At 37.5% G+C, this 21,322-nt stretch overlaps 1 protein-coding gene across 3 annotated transcripts in view; it reads right to left on the reverse strand.

Moving 5' to 3' along the window:
* GPCPD1 (glycerophosphocholine phosphodiesterase 1) overlaps positions 1 to 20,541 on the reverse strand; it is a 65,408-nt gene extending 44,867 nt beyond the window's left edge. For 2 of the 3 annotated variants that reach the window (XM_049651094.1, XM_049651092.1), the window contains exons 1-6: positions 20,453 to 20,541; positions 15,429 to 15,505; positions 12,825 to 12,921; positions 8,687 to 8,771; positions 2,821 to 2,896; positions 896 to 937 (exon numbers count right to left, since the gene is read on the reverse strand). In XM_049651094.1, the coding sequence (XP_049507051.1) occupies positions 896 to 937; positions 2,821 to 2,896; positions 8,687 to 8,771; positions 12,825 to 12,921; positions 15,429 to 15,477 (349 nt within the window). In that variant the 5' untranslated portion in view covers positions 15,478 to 15,505; positions 20,453 to 20,541. The other variant, XM_049651093.1, reaches the window with a different exon arrangement.
* Between the last annotated feature and the right edge of the window lie 781 nt (positions 20,542 to 21,322).

Consider the following 21,322-nt stretch of genomic DNA (forward strand, 5'->3'; position numbering starts at 1 on the left):
AAAATATAATCTTTTGTAAATAAAGAAGACAAGACTCTAAAACACTACATGCTAAAGCTATTCAAGTATTTTAGGCTACCTTACAATGTAATATAAATACAGTAATCCCAAATAAAATTAAGGAAAAGAAGTTAAATTCCTATCCAAATACTGTCAAAGCATGTATATTTTTGAAATGCATAAACACAAGTATCTAGGATCAGCAATTTATCTCTGGTTCACAGTCACTGCAAGCACACATTCTGCTCACCACCCCCCCCCCCCCGCTTCTATCTTTGACTTCTACAGTATAGGTTCTAAAATAAAAATGCAGTTTAGCATGATAATGCTATTATACTGTGAGAATTCCAGTCATTGAAGACAACTTAAACCCTCAGGATGAAGTATTTACTGAAGCAAAAAAATATATGAATGGGTAACATTTTCAACATATTCAGAAGAAAAAGCGTTGTCTACTATACTGTAAGTTAATTGTTAAAAATCTCAGGAGAATTACTGGAACATTTTGTTTAATCTGGATCTTACTGTAAATGCATATACACATACACAAAATGCACAAACTTAGCTGAAGAGTTTAGAACATTTAGAAACATTAATATCAAACATAAATGTCAAAAAGTGATGATATATTAACAGTTAGGTATAATACTTTCAAGTTAAGTACATTAACTCATATACCCAAAGTCACCAGTCAAATACAAACCGAAAGGATAAAATTTTAAAGTTTAAGAATTATATTGGAAACTATTACTTAAGAGAATGTACTTGTTTCTTGGATCTAGTCTCTGTTTTCAATATCATGCTCTGTCATAGTTCCCTGTGCTGTTTCCAATGAAATGTAAAGTAACATCTCAATTATCAGTAGTAAAGATCTTCAAAACTCAGTCTCACTTACTGTGGATTCCAAATTGTCCGTCGTCAATAATAATTTCACTTTCTAGAATTGAAGGAAAATAAAAAAACTTAGTTAAAATTCATGATGTATACAGAGTGAACAACTGAGAAATCACCCACCTTAAGGATTTTTAAAAATATTAAATCTAAAATTTACAAGCAGCCCAAAGTGAATAAGCATATTTATTGTAGCCCTCAATAAAGAATTCCCTTTTAAGGAGACTCTCAAACGGTAAAAATGCTTACAAACTTGGTGATGATTCGTGGTGTTACAAGAAGAGAATGAAAACTCCTCAGAGAGGTGCTCTGGAGGCTCTGGGGCAAACCTCTGCACCCACCAATTTATGAGACAGGCTGCTGGACAACAGTATCTCCCGGCTGATTGTTTAAACCAAAGGTCTTGGCACAATTAAAATGCTTATTCTTATGTAGTGCATATTCTGAACTTATCTAAAAGGTAATTCTCCTCAAACCCCAACTATTCTCTATAGCCGGCTACAAGCTTTACAAACAGCACAAACTTACCTGCATATACAGAGCTGTGAGGAACTACCAAAAGAATAAGTGCTAGCACATTCCCTTCTAACAGAAATTTCAGCTAAGTAAGAAAAGCTGGTAAGCCCCACCCTCTTGAGTAAAAGGCTATCTCCCCTTCTACTTCCTTTCCCAGTTTTACGATAAACGTAAGTCTGATATATTCCTTAAAATAAGTGTGATAGTTTCCAATAAAGATTCTTGGTAGATTTCACGCAGCTCTTAAGTTTAGAAGTTATGTTTTCTAAAAGTATAACATTAATTTTTAGAAGACCAGAAACAAACATCTCACTTCTCACAATAAGTAAATATATATTTAACGGCAAGATGCTTCCAAACGCAAATTATTTTTTAATCTTTAATGCCTAATTATTTTCCAACCTCAGTATGGGACTATTATAATTCTAAAGTACACTATCATGAAAATTCTAAATATACTATCAAAAATGTATTACAACAAAAAAAGAAAATCCAATAAAGAGGATGGAATGAAATATCTGTTTAAACAAAGATGTGCCCTTGCCACAGGGTAAAGCAGGATCTCTCACTACTTTCTAATCTAAGATAGCTACTAGCAAGCCATTTATTATCTTTAAGTGTTAATTCTCTCTAGAAACTAAAAGAAACAGTTTTCATCACTGAGTTAATTTACAGATGAATCCAAGTGGGGAATTTACGTATGTGAAATGAACTTCAAATTTTATAATCTCAGTATGGAAAAGAAAATTCAAAAATACTTGTATGAAGAGAAATGCCATTTTTAGGCACAAGAAAACTGAATGATGTTTAAAAAACAAAACAAAACTGATTATCCATTTAAACACAGCCAGCAGGTATTTAAGTAAATTAGGAGGAAAATATGTCTGCTACCACCAAGAAATCTGAATGCGATTTCAGAATCATACAAGCTTATTCAAGTACTTACTAGTTAAAAACAAAACAAAACAAAACACAATAAATAGGATAACTTATTCTACTGCTCTTACTATTCAAAGTTAAAAATTTAAGAATCTTTGTTTTGGATTAATTCTTTCCTCAAATGTTCTCTGAAGCTCTCTGAGCAAGTAATCAAAGCCATGGATGCTCAGTCAAGAAGAATGGTATTTTACAAACTCTAACTACTCCAAATGAAAATAAATATTCCACAATAAATCAATCTAACCACCCCCCCAAATAACTTGGCAAGCATTTCTAACAAAGTTTATAAAGAAAGGCAATTAAGAACTGTTTAGTTTTAAAAGATCCATGATATGCTAAGTGAAATTTGCAGTACTGACAATGCATTGACCTTAAACTTTAGAATAAAAATTTATTAAATCCCACTAAGCCATTGTGCAGCATATTAGTAACTTTAATGCATATGCCTCAAACAGATGCAGTTAATGCCCATACCTAAAGGGGTTATTGATCGTGGTTGTAGATGAGTCTCCCACTTGTGAACTATGACTTGGCATGGACCACCGATAGTCTGCAATTTAAAAGTTAAACGTCTGCAATAATTTCTTAGATCTTATTTTCTACCCATGACTCCATTAGATGTTTGTGGCCTAGGTCTTATACTAAATATGAAACCAAGAGATTCATCTTGTTATTTATCAATGTTATATGCCAGAAATCAGGAATGTACCAGGTCACAAAACATGACAAGTGCTGGAAGAAAATGAGGGTGAGGCAGTAAACAGAGAAAAATGAGATGAAACTGGCACATAAAACCATCTTAACCTTATTCTTAAATCTGCCTACAATATTCAAAATATTTTAAAAGAAATTTTCATCTTTAGCTGATGTTCTATCTTAAGTTAAACTAACACCAAATATAATTTAGGCTTGGTTATGTCAGCAGTCAAGGAATAAAGTAGCTCATCGTAAGTAACTCTCCAAGTGTTTGGAAAAAGCCTAAACTGTGATAGTAGGAACAGTAGGTACAAGTACTTCAGGATCAATGATCACAAGTTACTCAAGGAACTAGAGGGAATAAAGTGCTTTATTATAGTAAGTAAATAGCAAGAAGAACGTAAGATTTCTCATAGAAACCAGTGTTTCTAAAAAGCACAGAAAACCCTAAAATAGAAGACATGTACATGTGTAACTTTGAAGAGTAAGTTTGATAAAAGGGGAACTAACATCTAGTTTTACTCTATGCCTTAGAGTTTATAAACTCATACAGTGTGACAACTAATATTGTCTTCTGTTATCAAGCTCTCTTACTAAAAAAAGAAAATAAAGCTTTATGTGTTAATATCTACAGCAATTAAAAAAAAAATGAACTATCAACACCTAAAGGCCTGAAGTACTGTTTCCTAATTTCCCTTTAATTAAAAAAAAATTGACTAAACTTATGTGCCAAAACCCTTAAGTACACATTTTAGAAGCAAAATTTCAAACTGTAACTTCATAAGGTATTTTACATTTCTCTTCTTTTCGCATCTTCAGAAGACATTTAATAAAATATAAAGAAGCAAAAAGAAAAAACAAATCATTCATTATCATACCACTTAGGGATAATCACTGTCAATGTTGTCATACATAATCTTCAAGCCCTTTCCTAAGCATACTCTTAAAAAGCACAGAACATATAAGTTTCACTCTATATACTGTACACTTTTAGATAACATTAAATACTCTTCTATATCATTTTATAGAATTTCAATATTGATGAGTAATAAATGTGCCAAATGAGAACAAATGAGCATGAGACAAATTAGGCACAGAAAATAATTAAACACAAGAGATAATTCTGCCACTTAAAAATAACCAGAGGTTGAAATCTTTTTTAAAACTTGCAAACTTTTGAACTTGAAAACTAAAATAGCATTAGGTATTCATTCAAATCATTAATGCTGGGATAATATAGCAAATACTTATTTTCTCTAGCTGAATACCTCCCTGTTTTAAGGGTTCACTTATGAACTGGTAGACTGGGCAGATGTTCGTGAATTTTTTTTTTAATGTGAAACTATTCATCTTAAATATGGTGAATTTCATTTCCACTAAATAAAAAATAAAAAATAAAAATAAAAGGATACATTTAACCCTACATCCGCTAGACATTTTTTACTACAACTTTTCCCTATCACATTTTTCTGTATTTGTTTTAAACATCAAACTTTCTAATCCTCAAAAGATGATGCAAATGTATATATCAAAAAAGGAACAATGTTTCTTAGCAATAAACAGCAGCCAGAAAGATCTAACGTATTCCCTTCCTCCATTCTTCTCAGTTCCCCTGCATGCCCTCCTTCCCAGAAAATACCCTCTTTGCTACAAAGATGGTGCCATCTACAGTCTTATAGAAGTTACTAAACCACAGGTGACTTCAAAGGGTGCCAGGAACATAATATTAAATATCAGCAGGGATAAGAAGTGGATAGAAGAGTTTGTTTTTGTATTAATTCAGGTGTGCGTGTGGGGGGAACTTTACAAAGTGTTGGCTACAATATCTACATTTAATCACGTAAGAATAGCCCTATGGATAAAATATATATGATAAAGAACATATTTTAATAATATGTTAATAACTCCACCCTCATCTGCTTTAGTAGCAAACCACTACTCCCAGCATAAAATAACCTAGGCTTGACAGAATGGACCATTTGAGGACCAGTCCAAAGAGCTGATTCAACAGGTGACTTATTGTGTATACAAGCGTTCACACTACAAATCCATGTTGGTTGGTACAACAAAATGTTACAATATAGAAGAAAATCCACCAAGTTTCAAAATACACTGAACTTTCAAAATTGTTGTGACTACTTTATTAAACTTTAGAAGGTAATCTTAAATTTTAGCTTACTGAAATTCTTAAGAAATTTAAGACTTAAGCACTGGGAAATTAAAAATCTCAGTAATGACCCCAAAACATGCAATCTTTTTTAATATGCTAACTGTAATAAACTCATTCTTCAAGATCTTAAAAAAAAAAGAACAGTTCCATTCTGTAAAAGGCTGCCACAATTTTAAGTACTTTGGAGTCAAGTGTACGTGGATCTTTGAAGAAAAAAATAACATCATCAGTCCAAGACAGTATTCCATTACTGATAGTTGTTTCATAATTTAGCATATATTAAATCAGATAGTTGCTGAAATGTTTCCAAACATACATATTAACAAAAATACCAATAATCTATTTCTGAAAAGAAAGAAAAAAGTATAATGACTGCTTTCTTAAACAGTGACTGACACCACTCAGCAATATCAAAAGCATGGAGAGAAACAACATGCAGACTGAGGTTTTTGGTCTGTTTTGTTCTGAACAAACCATGTAGCAAAATTATCAACTAGTCATGCAATATCGCTGCTTTCAAATATGAAAAATGCAAATGTAAACTTCTAAAACTTTATTGACTATTGTTTTTCCACATTTTGAAAAATCAAAAAAAAAAGATGCATATAAAAAGGGGTTCTGAGCAATTTCTTTCTATGATGGCAGAGGCTAGACCTATAGCTATTTAGTAATTATTTTTAATAAGACCAATAGGAAAATGGTCACCTATGGGTAAGTAAGCATGAAGTGAAGAAAGCGAGGCAGACAGACATTTCTGAGATGGTTCAAATTTGAGGTTAACAGGTGAAGGTATTTCACATCCAAGAAAATTTTATTAAGAAAACTACTATACAAAACAAGAATCTGGGCTACTGCAAAAATAAACAATCAGGTGCCTATCACAGATGATTCTTTTGTTACAGGATTTAAACAAAAATCTAGGGAGATTAAGAACAAAGTAAGAGATTGTAACGACCTAATTATGAGTAAACATTAACACCTATAAAAATCAGCAGCAGATGAGTTGCTGAAAAATAGCTATTTCCACTGAAATGAAGGAAAAATCTCTAAGACAATATAATAAAAAATTGGGTAACATTTCAGTATAAGGTTACATTCCTAATTCCAGCCACAAATATAGAGGGACAGACATGGATAAAAAAATGTTACATGTTCACTGAAAAATCATCTTAGGTGAAGATGTGAAATTAATGGACCATCTGCAGACTCACACCCGTGTTTTCATTCCAGGAATATCTACCACCTTTGTGTGCTACGTTTAAGATAATATTTTGATTTGTCACTTATGACATTATTTTAAAATTCAACATTATTAACATGTTATTAGAATTCTACAAAGTGAAAGAGAATAGCTAGCCATGAAAAATTGAGAGAAAAGGGATTTCAAGACTCTTAACCTCTAATCTAAAAGGAATATGCTAGAAAGAGCAAAAATGGACGAAAAAGCATGAATGGTAAAATTTTATTTATTTGCAATAAAATTTTAGCAATGGAAGGGACCTAGGAAATCTATAGTTCAAGCCTTTCATTTTATAAATTAGGAAACTGAAATATGAAGGTCAAGTGACAAGATCACAAGATTTCTAGCTTAGGCTCTACAAATGCTTGGGTAGACTACCTCCTAAAACTTGTGACTCAGCAAAATTAATCTCATTACTCATTTCAGATTTTCAATGTTTCATAATTACTTTGCTTTCCTATCATCCTTTATATTCATAAAATATATATCCTAATAGCTTGTATCATTTTACAGTTTAAGGCTCTTTGCACATTAGTTTTATCATTTGACAATGCACAATGGAGACAAAGTTTCATAATTATTTCTATTTAAAATGTTTCACTTTAAAAAGCGCCACCAACTTTTAAAAGAAAGGAAGTGTCACTTTAAGCTGGCATGTGGGAAAAAAAACCCTGTAGCTATAATGCATGGGATTTTATGTAGCTATTTACTCTAGTCCATGAAAAACATACTTACCATGGCAGCCCCTGCATCACACGGTACATGTGTACACGATACAGAGCACCTACTTAAAGAAACACACTCACCAACACATACTGTGAACTTTTGCAAGTATTACAAGGGGAAAAACTTGTTTTTTACTGTAAGCAGACTTCTTGCCAATTTTTTCAGAAAGGCAATTTGGACTGATTTGCTGCTTTTGGTTACATTTTTAATGAAGAGGAAAAATACTGTAGGTTGGCTTAATTTGATCCATGTTGACAATAGTCTTACTTTAGAAAACTACACCCAAAAGACTCATGATTTTTCTTGTCCAAATACCCCTGTAAGTAAAATTTAGTTGATTTCACATATTACAAATTTCACATACCAGGATCCTCAAATAAACCTTCGATGATACGAGTGTTATGACCTACTGTCCCTGCACAACTGTTCAATTTATACTAAAAAACTTTGCCACAATGCATAACCCCTATGCCAAATAAACGATCTTTTAAGTCATTAAAATGAGACTATTGTCAAGATAAGCCAACACAATGATCAACCATAATGTAGTTTTAATCACTGAGTATTTACAATATATTCTTGGAGTAAGAAACGTAATAGGTGCAAAAGACAGCTGAAGTGGCTTTGTCAGTTTTCTTTTCTGTAATGGTGGCTAAAAGAATGAGCTAACAGTGGCTGCTTGCATTTTTTCACATGTAACAAGTATTAAATGATCCCAAAGGGAAATAAAACTTTTAAAAAGGTTATTCCATGTTTTGCTTCCTAGACTCCTGCCTAAACCCCTGTTCACATGCAGCCCAAGTGTGCTCAAAGATAAAAATCTGAAGGAAAAGAATCCTTTCAGGAAATAAGCATCTTTAAAATAAGAGGGAAGAATCAATTTTTTTTTTTCTTTTCCAAATATGAAAACAATCCCCAAATAATAAATCATTGTGAGCAAGCAGATTAGGTTTAACAGATATTCCAAAAGCCTTCAGAAAAGATCCTAATCTATCAACACCATCGTTGAAAAAATCTAAAGAGGAATGACTTCAGTTTTGATAGGAGTTAAAACAACGCAGCCACTGAGAGATGGCTGTTATGAAATAATTTTTTTAAAGAATTACTCAAAGCTGGCTATATATTCCTCCAAATGTATTCATACCACATAAGGATTAAAAAAATGAAACAAAAAGAAAACCCTTGTAACTGGTTACTAACAGGTTTACAAAAGTAACAGAAAATGTACAGCTACTGACAACATTCACTTATCATTAAAACCAATTTCATAACAAGAATACTGCAGAAGATACTTACTATTAGTCTTTTAAAACTCCACTGCAGACATCGTCTGCCTCTGAAGTGGCTACTTCCTTGATTTTTAGTACTAAAATATTATTAAGCTAGAGTTCTGTTTTCATTATTTGATCCAAACTCATATTACTTTGAATGTTTCCAAACTTAAATTAGTTGCTTTTGAAAGAAGTAAGTTTGTTAACGAAACTGGAAACTAGATAAAGAAAACATACCTTTGGTTCTAAAAAGCACCCTCTGAAGTAGCGGTACTGAACTGATACTCCTCTAGTGAGTACAATGGTTGCTTTCCATAACATGCTGTGACAAAAAAGAATTAGAGCAGCAGCATTAAGACGAAGCTAAAGTGCACAGAAACTTCACAATTCATAAAATCCCTCAAGCAAGGTCTGTGACCAACAGCATTTATTTATTCCCACACAAAATTTTACTCCAGGCCTACCCTGCGCCAGGCACTGGGAACACGGTGATGAATAAGGCAGAAAGAGCCCTATCTTCAAGCAGACTGCTTTCTTGCGAAGGTAGACAAATAACCAAACATACGCAGTAAGGCTGCTTGACCTTTCTGACATGACAGGAGGTTTTGGAGGAGAAGCCTCAATGAGGAAGAATTGTCTGACAGGAGTGCTATGTGATGAGAAGGAATCAGCCACAAAAGAGCCAGAGTGTTCCAAACAGAAAAAGTAGCCCAAAGGTGGAAGCCAGAGTCAGAATCTTCTCTGACTTGCCACCTATTCAGAGATGTTACAGGCCTAAGAGGCTTTAGGGCTGAGGCAGGCAAGCTATACTCATGTTCCCAACTGTCCCTTGTTCTGACTGCCCCGCCCAGCCTCTGGCTATTCATTCCCTTAGCCAAGCAATCAGTATCTGTATCTTACTTGTCTCAACTCAACATCTTCCTCCGAACAATGCTACGCTAACATAGTCTATTGCTGTTCAAAAGTTTTGACTCAACAGTGAAAGAAATCACTACAATTCATGATGATAACTGACTTTTACCTTCCAGTTATAGACCAGTGGTATCCAAAGTGTGACCCAAGGACCATCAATATCACCTTGGAGCTTGTTAGAAATCCAAATTTTCAGGCCACACCTAGAGCTACTGAATTAGAAACTCTGGAGGAGGGTCCAACAATCTGTAATTTAACAACCCTCCAGGTGACTCTGATGATGAACACTTAAGTTTGAGAGCCACCGTCATAGGCCGTTACCCAAACCTTAATTCAGCATGAATAGTTCGGTGAATAAACAGCAACTCCAAACGTTCTTCCATGACACCAGATGGCTAGCACGGCTCCCCACCTGGCTCTGCCAAGACAGGCTTTAGGGCATTATCCTCACTCTGACTCAATCCTGGTTCCTAACAAAATATCCACAACCAGCTGTCACCCATGGTCAACAATTAGATTCATCTGGTAGCAATAAAATACATATGCCTTGGCTCCACCCTAGGAGACTCTGATTTCATAGGTCTGGGTGGAGCCTGGTCATGTGGCGTCTGATCAAACTTCACAGAGTATCTGAACACGTAAGGTTGGTTGAGAAGCACTGCTATAAAACGAGAATAGCAAATGCTTGGCATACGTGCCCCACTACTTTTCCCTGGTAAGCCTCAGAATCTTTTCAACACAGCACCCCAGGCAGACTCTACCAACTCTGAGGTGAAATTCTCTCTCACCTCTGCTCCAAAAAAAATAGCAAATCTCTAATACTATTTCATTCATAGTCAGCCGGACTATGTGAAACTAGCCCCATGTGTACAATAAAATTAGTGGGAAGCCTTGAAAAATGTGCTGGGCCCCTCTCTCAAGCATTATTTATTCCTCATTGCCCAGGGGTAGGATCTAGACGTGTATTTTTTAAAGCCCTCACAAGTGGATCTAATGTGCACCCCTGGTTAAGAACCACTGAATGAAAAGAGATGGGGAGAACAAAGCAATGAATTTTTTTACTCCATTTCCCTTAAATAAAGGTTGCAAAGTTAAAAATGAACCAGAACTGTTCAGTGACATCAAAAATGAACATAATCTGATGAAATTCAAGAAAAGGGAGGACACAGGGACAATGAGGTCTAGTATACCTGCCTGATTTTGAATAGCCCCCTCATATCCTGCCCCAAAATACTATAAAATCTACAAGAGCAAATAAACCACAAGTGACCCACATTTTCTGCATTATTAGAAAACAATACTACAACCTTCAAATTATCTTTAAGTTGAAAAAAAAAAATCCTAATAGCCTGTAGGTATGGAGAGGCTTAAGAGATTCTAAAAAAAGAGGTACAGAGAGCTTAGATGCAGACCACACTGAGGCGGTACCTGGGTGGCTCAGTGGGTTCAGCGGCCAACTCTTAATCTCAGGGTCATGAGTTCAAGCCCTGCATTAGGCTCCGTGCTAGGCTGAAGTTTACTTAAAAAACAAAAATGCAGAGCACACTGAAATCCAAACAAACGCTCTTCTAAAATACAAGAATGGTGTCCAAGGCAAATGTCTTTTCTATCATCTTGTATCATCATCATCTTCTTTCCTTCATGTGAAACACTGTTTACCTACATATATAAATCAATTACATTTCAGTGTACTTCAGTAAGGCAAAAGTGGCTGGTCCCTTGAAGTTATGTAGTTAAGTGTTGTCTGTTCACATAATTTTGGCCAGGTTGGCGGAAAGGGACTTAAGACAGGTGACAGGGCAGCTCAAGCATCCAGAGCAGAGTTGTGTTTTAGGAACAAGTTCAGAAAGACATGAGGTTTTACTTCAGATCAGAATGGCTGATCTGAAACTGGAGGAAAAACCAGCCACTAAACAGGAATGAACATCTCATTCCTCTGTGATCCCAGTATTTACCAATAAAACTTCACTTGCTTTGGATTCTCTGTCTCCCTCTCTCTCTGCCCCTCCCCAACTTGCACTATTTCTCTCTCTCTCAAAAATAAACATTAAAAAAAAAAAAAAAAAAAAAGCTGAGAATTGGCTGAAAAATGTATTACACTAATGACAAATAGGGAAGAGTGTTTTATAGATGTTTTTTCTTTTTGTTAGCTTACATTATGATACTGTATTGTTATTTTCCTTTGCTTCGCCATTGGTGCTCCTCAAACTATTTGCTGCGAAGGACCAATTTTTGTTTGCTTGCCTGTCCTGCAACCAACACTTCTGGTCTATGTATCCAGTACAACAGAGATGAATCCACAGTGACATGCATGAATGTCCCAGCAATGTCAAATTGCTATAAACATTGCTTGCTCTTAATTTCTGTATTTCTCCCATAATGCACTGACAATAAAGTTTTTTCTCTAGCACTGGCCCACAGGCCACATTTTCAGTAGCACTGCTCGACAGGAAAACAGAATTTGAGCCTAATAATCACACAATCTGGTGCTTCTCCCTAAGGCCATTGTATGTGTTTGTATACTATTTAAGATTTCATATCTCCTTACCTCCCACACATAACATCTCAACAACCCATAACACTTCCAAATATCCCCAACTGAACAAGTCCCACCTTTATCGACATTCATGATTCTTTACTGTGTAGATGATGTGACCTAGGCCTAGAGAAATCAGATCTGCCCAAGATCACAGTTAACTACAGAACTGAAACCAGTACCCAGACCCTCCTTTCCCTAGGGCAATGCACCAATACACCCATGCTAAGTTTAGTGTTGTATTTAATATTGGTTGTGAATTCATTTCGGTACATTAGCTAACATACTTGTTCCACTCTCTGCTACAGAAAATTATTTTATAGGCTAAAGCAAAAATAAGATCTTTTATCAAGAACATGTACTGAGAGGGGCACCTAGGTGGCTCAGACAATTAAGCATCTGACTTCGGTTCAGATCGTGACCTCATGGTTCATGGGTTTCAGCCTCATGTCGGGCTCTGTGCTTACAGCTCAGCACCTGCTTGGGATTCTCTCACTCACTCTCTCTGCCCCTCCCCTGCTCGTGCTTACTCTTGCTCTCTCTCTCAAAAATAAACATTAAAAAATAAAATAAAAATATAAAAAAAAGAATACGTACTGAGAGCCAAAAGGTAATACCTAAAAAAAGTTAAAAAGAAAAAAAAAAAAAAGAAAGAAATAGCAATATAAGCCAGTTATTTAGAAAAATGGTAGTCACTACCAAAAGAACCAGCCAAAAGCTGAAAATGGTTGAGAGGTAGAAATTGAGAAACAGAGAAACTTGTTTGTTTACAACCAATATTGTACAACTACCTCACTCTTTGGCACATGTGAGAACTGATAAAAATTAAAACTAGAAGAGGAAACTATACGAAGGTATCTTATAACCCCCCTAAGTTTATAATGTGAATGTCACAAGTACTCTGTCAACTGTTGTCTTCCTGCTTACCTTTCACCTGTCTCATTTTCTGGAAGAAGAGCCACAGCATTTTGAGGATTCCAGTTTCCCAAAGCATCACAGCTTCCACATATGGCAAAAACTTCTCCTAAAGAAACAGAACAACCTGTTACAGTGGGATAAGTAAGAAAGTTTCAAATTTCAGTTTAAAGAAGAAAAGAACAGTCCGTTGCACTAGATCACCTGGATACAGAGTCCCCTTTAGCAGATGGAGGAACCTCACCAGAGACATGTGTTGGACCCTGCGTTCTTAACTTGACCTACCTCTACAGAACCAAAGCCAAAGAAAAGGAGGGATGTGTAGGGATGAACTATCCTTCGTTTGTTCAACTCCTTAACTGAGCCAATAACAAGCACCAAGAAGACAGAGTGATCAGTCCGAGTGATCAGTTCCTACCTTCAAGGCAGCTTCCAATTTAAAAAGGCAAATACTAAATGCATGTTAAGTATTCTAGAGAAATAGTAACCAGTATTTTCCAGGGACAAACAGTGGCTATTAACACACTAAATGTCAAGAAAATGATCAATGGGAAAGCAGCGATGTAACAACAATAACAAAAACTACTCAAAACAGACTCAGAGTGTGACAAATCTAATTTTCCTTACTAAAGTAATGACTACTGCTTTACCTGAACACTTATCATCAAGAGACAAACCAAAATACAGCTATTGCCTACATTTACTGAATTTTGTATATTCGGTAAAAGTCTACAACTTCTTGGATAGAAGTATGAAGTCTTTGACTTATGTATCAATACATTCTGAATTACTACAATTAAAATTCATAAAAGAAAAAGATGAACTGAGCCCAAGTGGACAAAGTTCAAGACAAACTCCTCCACATTCTGAGTAACTTCTAGGCACTACTCTAGTAAAACGAGAACTATAGTTGGGTTCAGCCACCTGCATGAGTACTCTGTAAGCTTGGATTGTCTAAAACTTAACTAAAGTTTCAAATGCGATAGTCCTTCAGGAGTTTTCGGGGTTCTAAATACATGTTTGTCAAGCACAGAGGGGTTACATATAGAGATTTCACATCAAAATACTTACCAATCCTTTAGGGTAACCAGATTTTGTTTTGCAGTAAACTTAGGTTATCACTACCCTCCCTGATACAAAAAGAAAAGATAAACACTGTTGCTAAATACAAATATTCCCTTTTGCACCTACAGATTCATCTACATTCACATCCGCCACTATCTTTCCTCTAGTCATTAAGATTGAGACCCTCATCAAGCTGACCCTTCTGTGGCTAATTCTGTGCTTGGTCCATTTGCCTGGTATACGCAAGCTCCTCCTCCTAGTTTAAGCTGCCTGTGAACAATTCCCTGAGAGAGTACAATACACTTCTGCAGTCTTCTACCCATAGAGAAGGCTCCACACTGGACTAGAGGTGAGCTCTTGACCCAAAGGAGCCAACGTATCAGCTGACTAGCAATCTTTAATCTGCAGAATCCTGCCCAGAGATGGAGCTTTACCAGATCTTCTTGGCTAAGACTTTGAACTTGGACAAACACACACTCTGTCAACTGCTCTGATGGCTGCTATACCAAAGATGCTGGATATACACAAGTGAACCATTCATTCATTCTTTGAACACATATTTTACACCAGCTCTGAGCCAGGTACTGTGTTAAGTGCAGGCACTCAGCATGAACACAAGGTCAAATTTTCACAGTGGTTACAATCTATCAATCTCGAATAAAATCGTTTTTTTTACATTTATTTATTTTTGAGAGACAGAGACAGAACACAAGTGGGGGAGGGGCAGAGAGAGGAGACACAGAATCTGAAGCAGGCTCCAGGCTGAGCTGCCAGCACAGAGCCCGATGCGGGGCTTGAACTCATGAATCGTGAGATCATGACCTGAACCGAAATCGGATGCTTAACCAACTGAGCCACCCAGGCGCTCCTCAAATAAAATCTTAAAGGTACTAAAATTCTGAATTTCACAGGGATCCTAACCTAGCTAAATGTGGGGTTAGAGTAAGGAGAGTTAAAGGGGAGAAGGGAGGTCAAAGATACAGACAGAGGTAATAATCTGAAAAAGCCCCCAAAAGAGGGAAGGAATGTAACAGATTTGAGAAATGGTCAGTTTAGCCAGAGTATATCAAATAAGGAGATCCATATCCCAGGCATGATACTGTTTTGATTTGCTAGCTTACACTAAAATTATTTCACACTGCTTTAATAGACAGCAAGAAATACAAGTAGCCAAAAAAAAAAAAAAAAAAAAAAAGGAACAAAGTTATCTTAGCCAACTAATTTTACTTCACCAACTTCTTGCACTAGCAAAACTTCCCTCATTTTCATAGTACTTAAAAATCATAGTCCAACTGTCTATGCAAAATTAAATACATTCACAGTTTTCTTGGAAAACATGAGACTAAGATATTTACTATTTGGGGAAGTATGGTTTTTTTTCCATGACTTTACTATACTCCAAGCACATTTCTGACATCAGACAAGCCCTAAAGGTATCTTCATCTAAAAATTAGGCCCATTGTATTAACAAACTCTATATTTAAGACATTCCAGATAAGAAAAATGCTCATTTAACTTAAAATTTTGTTTTAAAATAAAACTTTACAATACCTGGTAAAAGAGTTCCTCTTATTTCAAAGGTGACCTGAGAAGGTGTCATTCTGATGGATTTATTTTAGAATGTTGTGCTAGAAAGAAGAAGAAAAAACGTCATTTACAGTATATAAAAATCTTATCTCTAGATAGCTACCTCCAAGAAACAAATTAAAAACAAACAAAAAACCCAAAATACATCTCAATTGTGAGCAAAAGGTTTCAGAAAACTTACATATAAAGACTTTTTAAGAAGTACCTAGCAATTTTTAGGGCCTAATGTTAAAACCTAGTCTGTGTGTATGGGCCAGAAAGACTGCAAAACAGGTGTGTCCAAACATTTTTTTTAAGGATTCAAGATTCTCTTGTTACAAACTTTCTCTTCTGATAAGCAGCTGGTCTGAACTCAGCCTATCTTTCCAGACTAGGCTCATGTTATGAAGAAGAAAAAAAAAGCAAAACAAAAACAAAAAAACTACAGATAGAAAAAAACTTGGCTCAAGAAAAGATTTCTACTTCAGTAAGCTTCAACTTTAATAACAAGGAAACAACTGAAGAACTTAAGTACCATTCACTGAAACAAACTAGTTATGTTCTGCAACAAGAGGGAGATTCTGCTTCTAAGTAACTAATAACTTAAAATGAAACACACCCCTCCCCCATAAATCATTCTTTTCAGATTTTCTTTGTATTAACCATAGGACTGGCATTACTCTAGTTCTATAGACTGGAATTTAGAGTCTCGACTCTGCAATCTATTACCAAATCCTGTTGATTCTTACATCCATGCCTATCTGTCTACAGTCTGAACTTCATTCAAACTCCTAAGTATCCGTTATAACCTGTGTTTTGGCTTCTAAATGTCTTCCCAATAATATATTTATGTCAGTTAGAATATTCTTCCTCATGTCCCTGGCTTGAAATTAGCTTGATTACTTATAGAAATCTAAACCCCTAAGCCTTTGATGTCCTATCCTCATTTTCTCTTTAGTTGATTTTTCATTACTTGGTTGTTTTCCCCACCCAAACCAATCTGTTTACTATCCCCTAATTTAAGTACCTGAGGGAAGATGACAAATAGATTTTTAAAAATATATACAGTATCAATTCTAAAATGGGTTACACAATTTATATAGAGAAAAAACCCATACTCTACACAAAGGTAGATCATATTCCACATAATTTCTCCAACTCCCTCTGAATTTCACCAATGTGAACCAATGTGTTCCTAAAAGAATTTCAATGGCTCTACTCTGCATCATTTCATTAATTTACCAGCATAAATGTTATTTGCATTTATACATTATTTAAAGAATCATAAGGTAATTTTCACAGCTATTCATTTTTCTGTACCCCCCCCCCCCCCCCCCACCATGAATACATGCACAACTATGCGATGGGCATTTAATGAACACTGCTACTCCAGTAACTACACTTCAAAGTCAAGGTGGATCTATAGCAGCAGTTCTCACTAGGGGCGATACTGCTGGCATCTAGTCAGTAGAGGCCAATAGTGCTGCTAAACACATGCAGTGCACGGAAGAGCTCTCCACAAATCATTACCCAGCTGCAAATATTAATAATATAGCTGAGTTTGAGAAAGCTGATCTATTGGGGGCTGCTATGAAGGTCAAGAATCCAGGCTCAATGTTAGCTACGTATTATTTATCATCCCACTTTCATCAATTATAAGACGGAAATGTTAAGCATATTAAGCAAGACCACCCGTCAGTGTCATATCACCTATATACAGAATTCCCTATTTGATAACTCTTTCAGCTAGAAAACCCAAGACCGTGCGCTGGAGAAAAACCTGTCCTTGATCAAAATAATTTCTAAGATGCCTTAATCCACTTTCTGTGTCTAAGAATAAACAAGATCTATTTAAAGCATATACATCCAGTTCTAGCAAAGAATGTTCTAAATCTAAAAATAGCTCTACATTGTTACCCCCTCGTCAACCAATCCAAACATCTTATTAGCTCTCCTCTAACATGACATATCAATCTGAGTATAACTCTAAGAGTAGGAATAATCCTTTTCTAATAATTAAATAGTTGACTGAAACACTGCCATCTTACATTTAATTATTCATGTAATATAAAGAAACCTCAAGGCTAGCAAAAGAGCTTGGCTTTTACGTAACTGAATTAATTTAAAGACACAGCAAAAAGCCCCATCATCCAGCAAAACTGCTGAATAACCAACCTCAATCTCTACCTAGAATTGTTACTTTCACCCAGTGTTTACTGTCACAATTTTCAACTAAGACTACATCATCTCGTCTACATAATTACATAGGTGGTACTTAACTATTTTTGATCACTTTTAAATATCTACTTCAGCCAATTTTAGGGAAATCAAATATAATTATTCCTATATATTAAAATCAACAACTAGTACAAAATTACCTCTAAATTTCTACTGCATTAAATGGGGAACTTACACAATAAATTTAATAAAAGAATTCAACTGATTATTAAAACTGACTTTCAATCTTAAGGCTGCTTGTAAGAGTGGCCATAGTAACTTGTCTGTAAACAGCTGCAGTAAAGGTACTATACAAACCTATATACACAACCACAAAAATACCACCCAAAAAAACCTCCCTGGACATCACCAAAGCATCATTTTCCGCTTGGATTGCCAAAAGTCCTATAGTCTGGTTTAATTTCCACTCCCCTTCCTCCCACAATTTAATATCATACCAAATAAAAGCCTGGGGAGCTGCTCCTACACCAGTTTGATCGTGGACAGAGGCCAAAATTCTGGTGCAGGACTGGCATGTACAATTTTGACACCCAGTTACCACCAAAACAGTGACAAAGTAAAATACTGTCCTGTCATGGAACGCAAAATTTACACACTCACCAACACTTCTTCTTCTTCCATACAAGCCAAAAAACCCTAAACCAAACCAAACCAAACCAAACCAAAAAAACCACCCCAACTTGGAGGGGGGAGGTCTTCCAGACATACACAAAACAAGATGAAAAATCCTAGTCCTTTTTATGTGTATGAGCTGACTGTAAATGTTATTTAACCAACTCAATTTGTTTTATATATAACTTCCATTTTGCGCTTTTTGAAGACAAATATAAAACAGTATTCTTATCTGAGATTTTGAGTAGCATTTAACACTATTTTAATAGTTTTTTAAAGACACAAGCAATTAGTAAAATATAACATTGCAATTTACATTCAAGAAATACTTCAGAGTTTACACTATCTGCCAAAATAAATTCTACTCTATTCTTTTTGTCAAATAAACTATCCCAACACATGATCTTACTGGTTTACCAGCTTGGGGAACAAAAGGGATAGTTAAGCAAACCAAAGGTACAGGGACATTTAGTTTAGAGCTAAATTGAGGTCATAGATATTTTTAGCTAAAGTGTGTTTTTCTGGCCAAAAAGAACATCTCTGTTTTCCTTCAAAAAGAAAAAAAAGCCATTTCCAAGTCTTGCTCTTTCTTAGACGCCAGCAGCTCTGGTCCTCATAACTGGCCATAAGGAATATATGAAATGCCTAGGTTTTTCAGAGTTCATTTCTGTTCACCCTGTCGTAGGATCCCCCCACTATTCTGACCCCAGTACAGTTGAGCCAATATTTTAATCAAACGTATGCAGACATGAATGGACTTTTATAAAAGAAAGCGTTTCTGGAGATTTCACTCAGGTTAATTCCTTGTTCAACTTTGTAAACAATGCAGTAAAACTTTTCCAAATGTTTTCCATCTCACTTGGTCTTGGTATTATTTCACGTATAACCCACATACTTTTCCTGGCGAAGTTACATACAAAAAGATCTGATTCATCAACCTACATTCTGTAATTATCAAATTTTACCCACTCTGCCGCTGTAAGACTTCTTTCGTGGTCACTATTTTTCTGAACACAACTTTTTCCTAAATCTTACTTTGTCCAGAATACTGGTTCTCCCTAGTCCTTAGGTCCAGAACAGATGAGGCCATGCGCAGGTTGACCTGTTTGCTTCATCCTGACTCACTCCTCATCTCCAGAACATCAGGAGTTGACAGAAGACCGATAGCTTGTATTCACTTCTTAGCTAAGTCACAACTGTCAGAAATGTAGCAAGATGGAGACACATGCAGGGGCAGCGGAGAGGGGAGCTGCTGGGGACACACAGAGAGCCCCACAGCACAGTATGAAGAAAACATCATCAGGTCGAAACATCCTGCTTGGTTGGATCTTGTTCTACGTTATCACTGCATCAGACGGCACGGCACGGCGGCCTCAAAATGAAACAATTCTCTACGATTCATGACTGAACGCATGCATGATTCCCTTTCTAAGCGGGCAGTGGGGTAGGAGGGGGGCTTTGGCGCAGAAGTCATCAAGGCAATCCGAACAGCTCTGGGAAAAGTACAAATTTGGCGACAAGGTGCAGCTCTCCCAAAACTGCATGGACAGCACAGATGTCTATTCCTGGAACCTCTTCCCAGGACAGGAAGGCACTTTGGGGTTTTTTTTGGAATACAGCTGAATTACACAAGCATGCCTTCCACTATGCGGTTGGGCAATTTCAGAAAACAAGCAGCTGCCAAAACACCGGGAATTACTTATGGACGGATCGAGAGGTGGTCGGCGAGGGACACGCTGCGGGTTAGGGGTACGCAAACGGCTTCAGCACCAATTTGTGTTTCTTCGTTCCTTAAGTTCGTCTCCTCGTGGTGGTCTTACGCTCCATGCCTTCTGCTGCATGGAAGAGACTTCACACATTTTTCAGGGGGGAACTAAGCACCAGGCAGGCCAGCGGAATCGTGGCAGCAAACAATACAAGCCGAATAAACAGAGACTGCCCACCGACGTGCGGGCGCCAAGGTCCAGGCCGCTGTTTGCACACACACACCACCCCCCCGGGAGGGGGGTAGGCAGTGCCCGCCGGGGCCGGGGCACCCTGCCCACCCCTCGCCCCGCCACGTCCCCGGCCGGGCCGCCCTGACAGCTCCACCGCCACGTGAGCTGCCGCCGCGGCCCCCGTACCGAGCGCCGGGCCAGGCCTCTGGCGGCCCGCCTCACCTGCCAGGTCCGCGGGTCCGCGCCGTCGCCGTCGCTACCGCTGCGCCCGAGAGCGAGGGCCGCGGGCCGAGATGCCCGGCACCCGCCGTCAGCGCCTCGCCAGCGCTCCCCCAGGCAGCCCGCGGCGGCGCCGAGCGGCAGGAAGCGGCTCCGCTCAAACCGGTTTCAGCTGCTCCAGACCAAACCGCCAGGCCACCCCGCGGGGCGGGGCCGGAGGGGCGGCGGGGCGGGGCGGGGCGTGACGTCACGCCGGCGCCGTCCTGGCCAATCGGCGGCCGCGCGCGGGGGGCGGGCTCGCGCGTTCCTGGAAAGGGAATCGGCGGCCGGGGGCGGCCGGGCATCCCCGGAGTTCCCGCCGTGAGCATTTTCCGCAGACCTCGAGCCGAGGCGGGATGCCGCGCAGACACCCGGGCTCGAGACTTAGACGCGTTCCTTAGTCGGTTCCCGAAGCCGCCTTAGGACGACCGAATGTGGAGGCCGGAACCGCAGTTCTGAGTTGCATTTTTTGCCATTCAAAAGTGATGGAAATTAGCAGGCCTAAGGTTTTCTGGAAACTTTCTTTCGTTACAAAACAGCAAGCACATTTGGACCAAATCTTTAAAGTTGAAAACGAGAATTAGGTGACCTAAGATGTTTGAGCGTTTATATTACAGAGCTAGCAGCGTCACCTGGGAGCTGTCAAATTCGCATTCTCAGGACCTTTTCAGCCCTCATCTAATTTGCGTTTAACGAGATCCCCAGGTTATTTGTAGGCAAATTAAAGTTTAAAGGAACTTTTCCTAGAGCAAGAAAGACCCTCTCAGCAAACGTAGTACTTTTTTGTTTTCTGAAAAATCGACCCAACAAGAAAAAAAAAAAAAAAGTGAAGTT

This window comes from Panthera uncia (assembly GCF_023721935.1).
Source record: "Panthera uncia isolate 11264 chromosome A3 unlocalized genomic scaffold, Puncia_PCG_1.0 HiC_scaffold_11, whole genome shotgun sequence".
In the NCBI taxonomy this organism is placed as follows: Eukaryota; Metazoa; Chordata; class Mammalia; order Carnivora; family Felidae; genus Panthera; species Panthera uncia.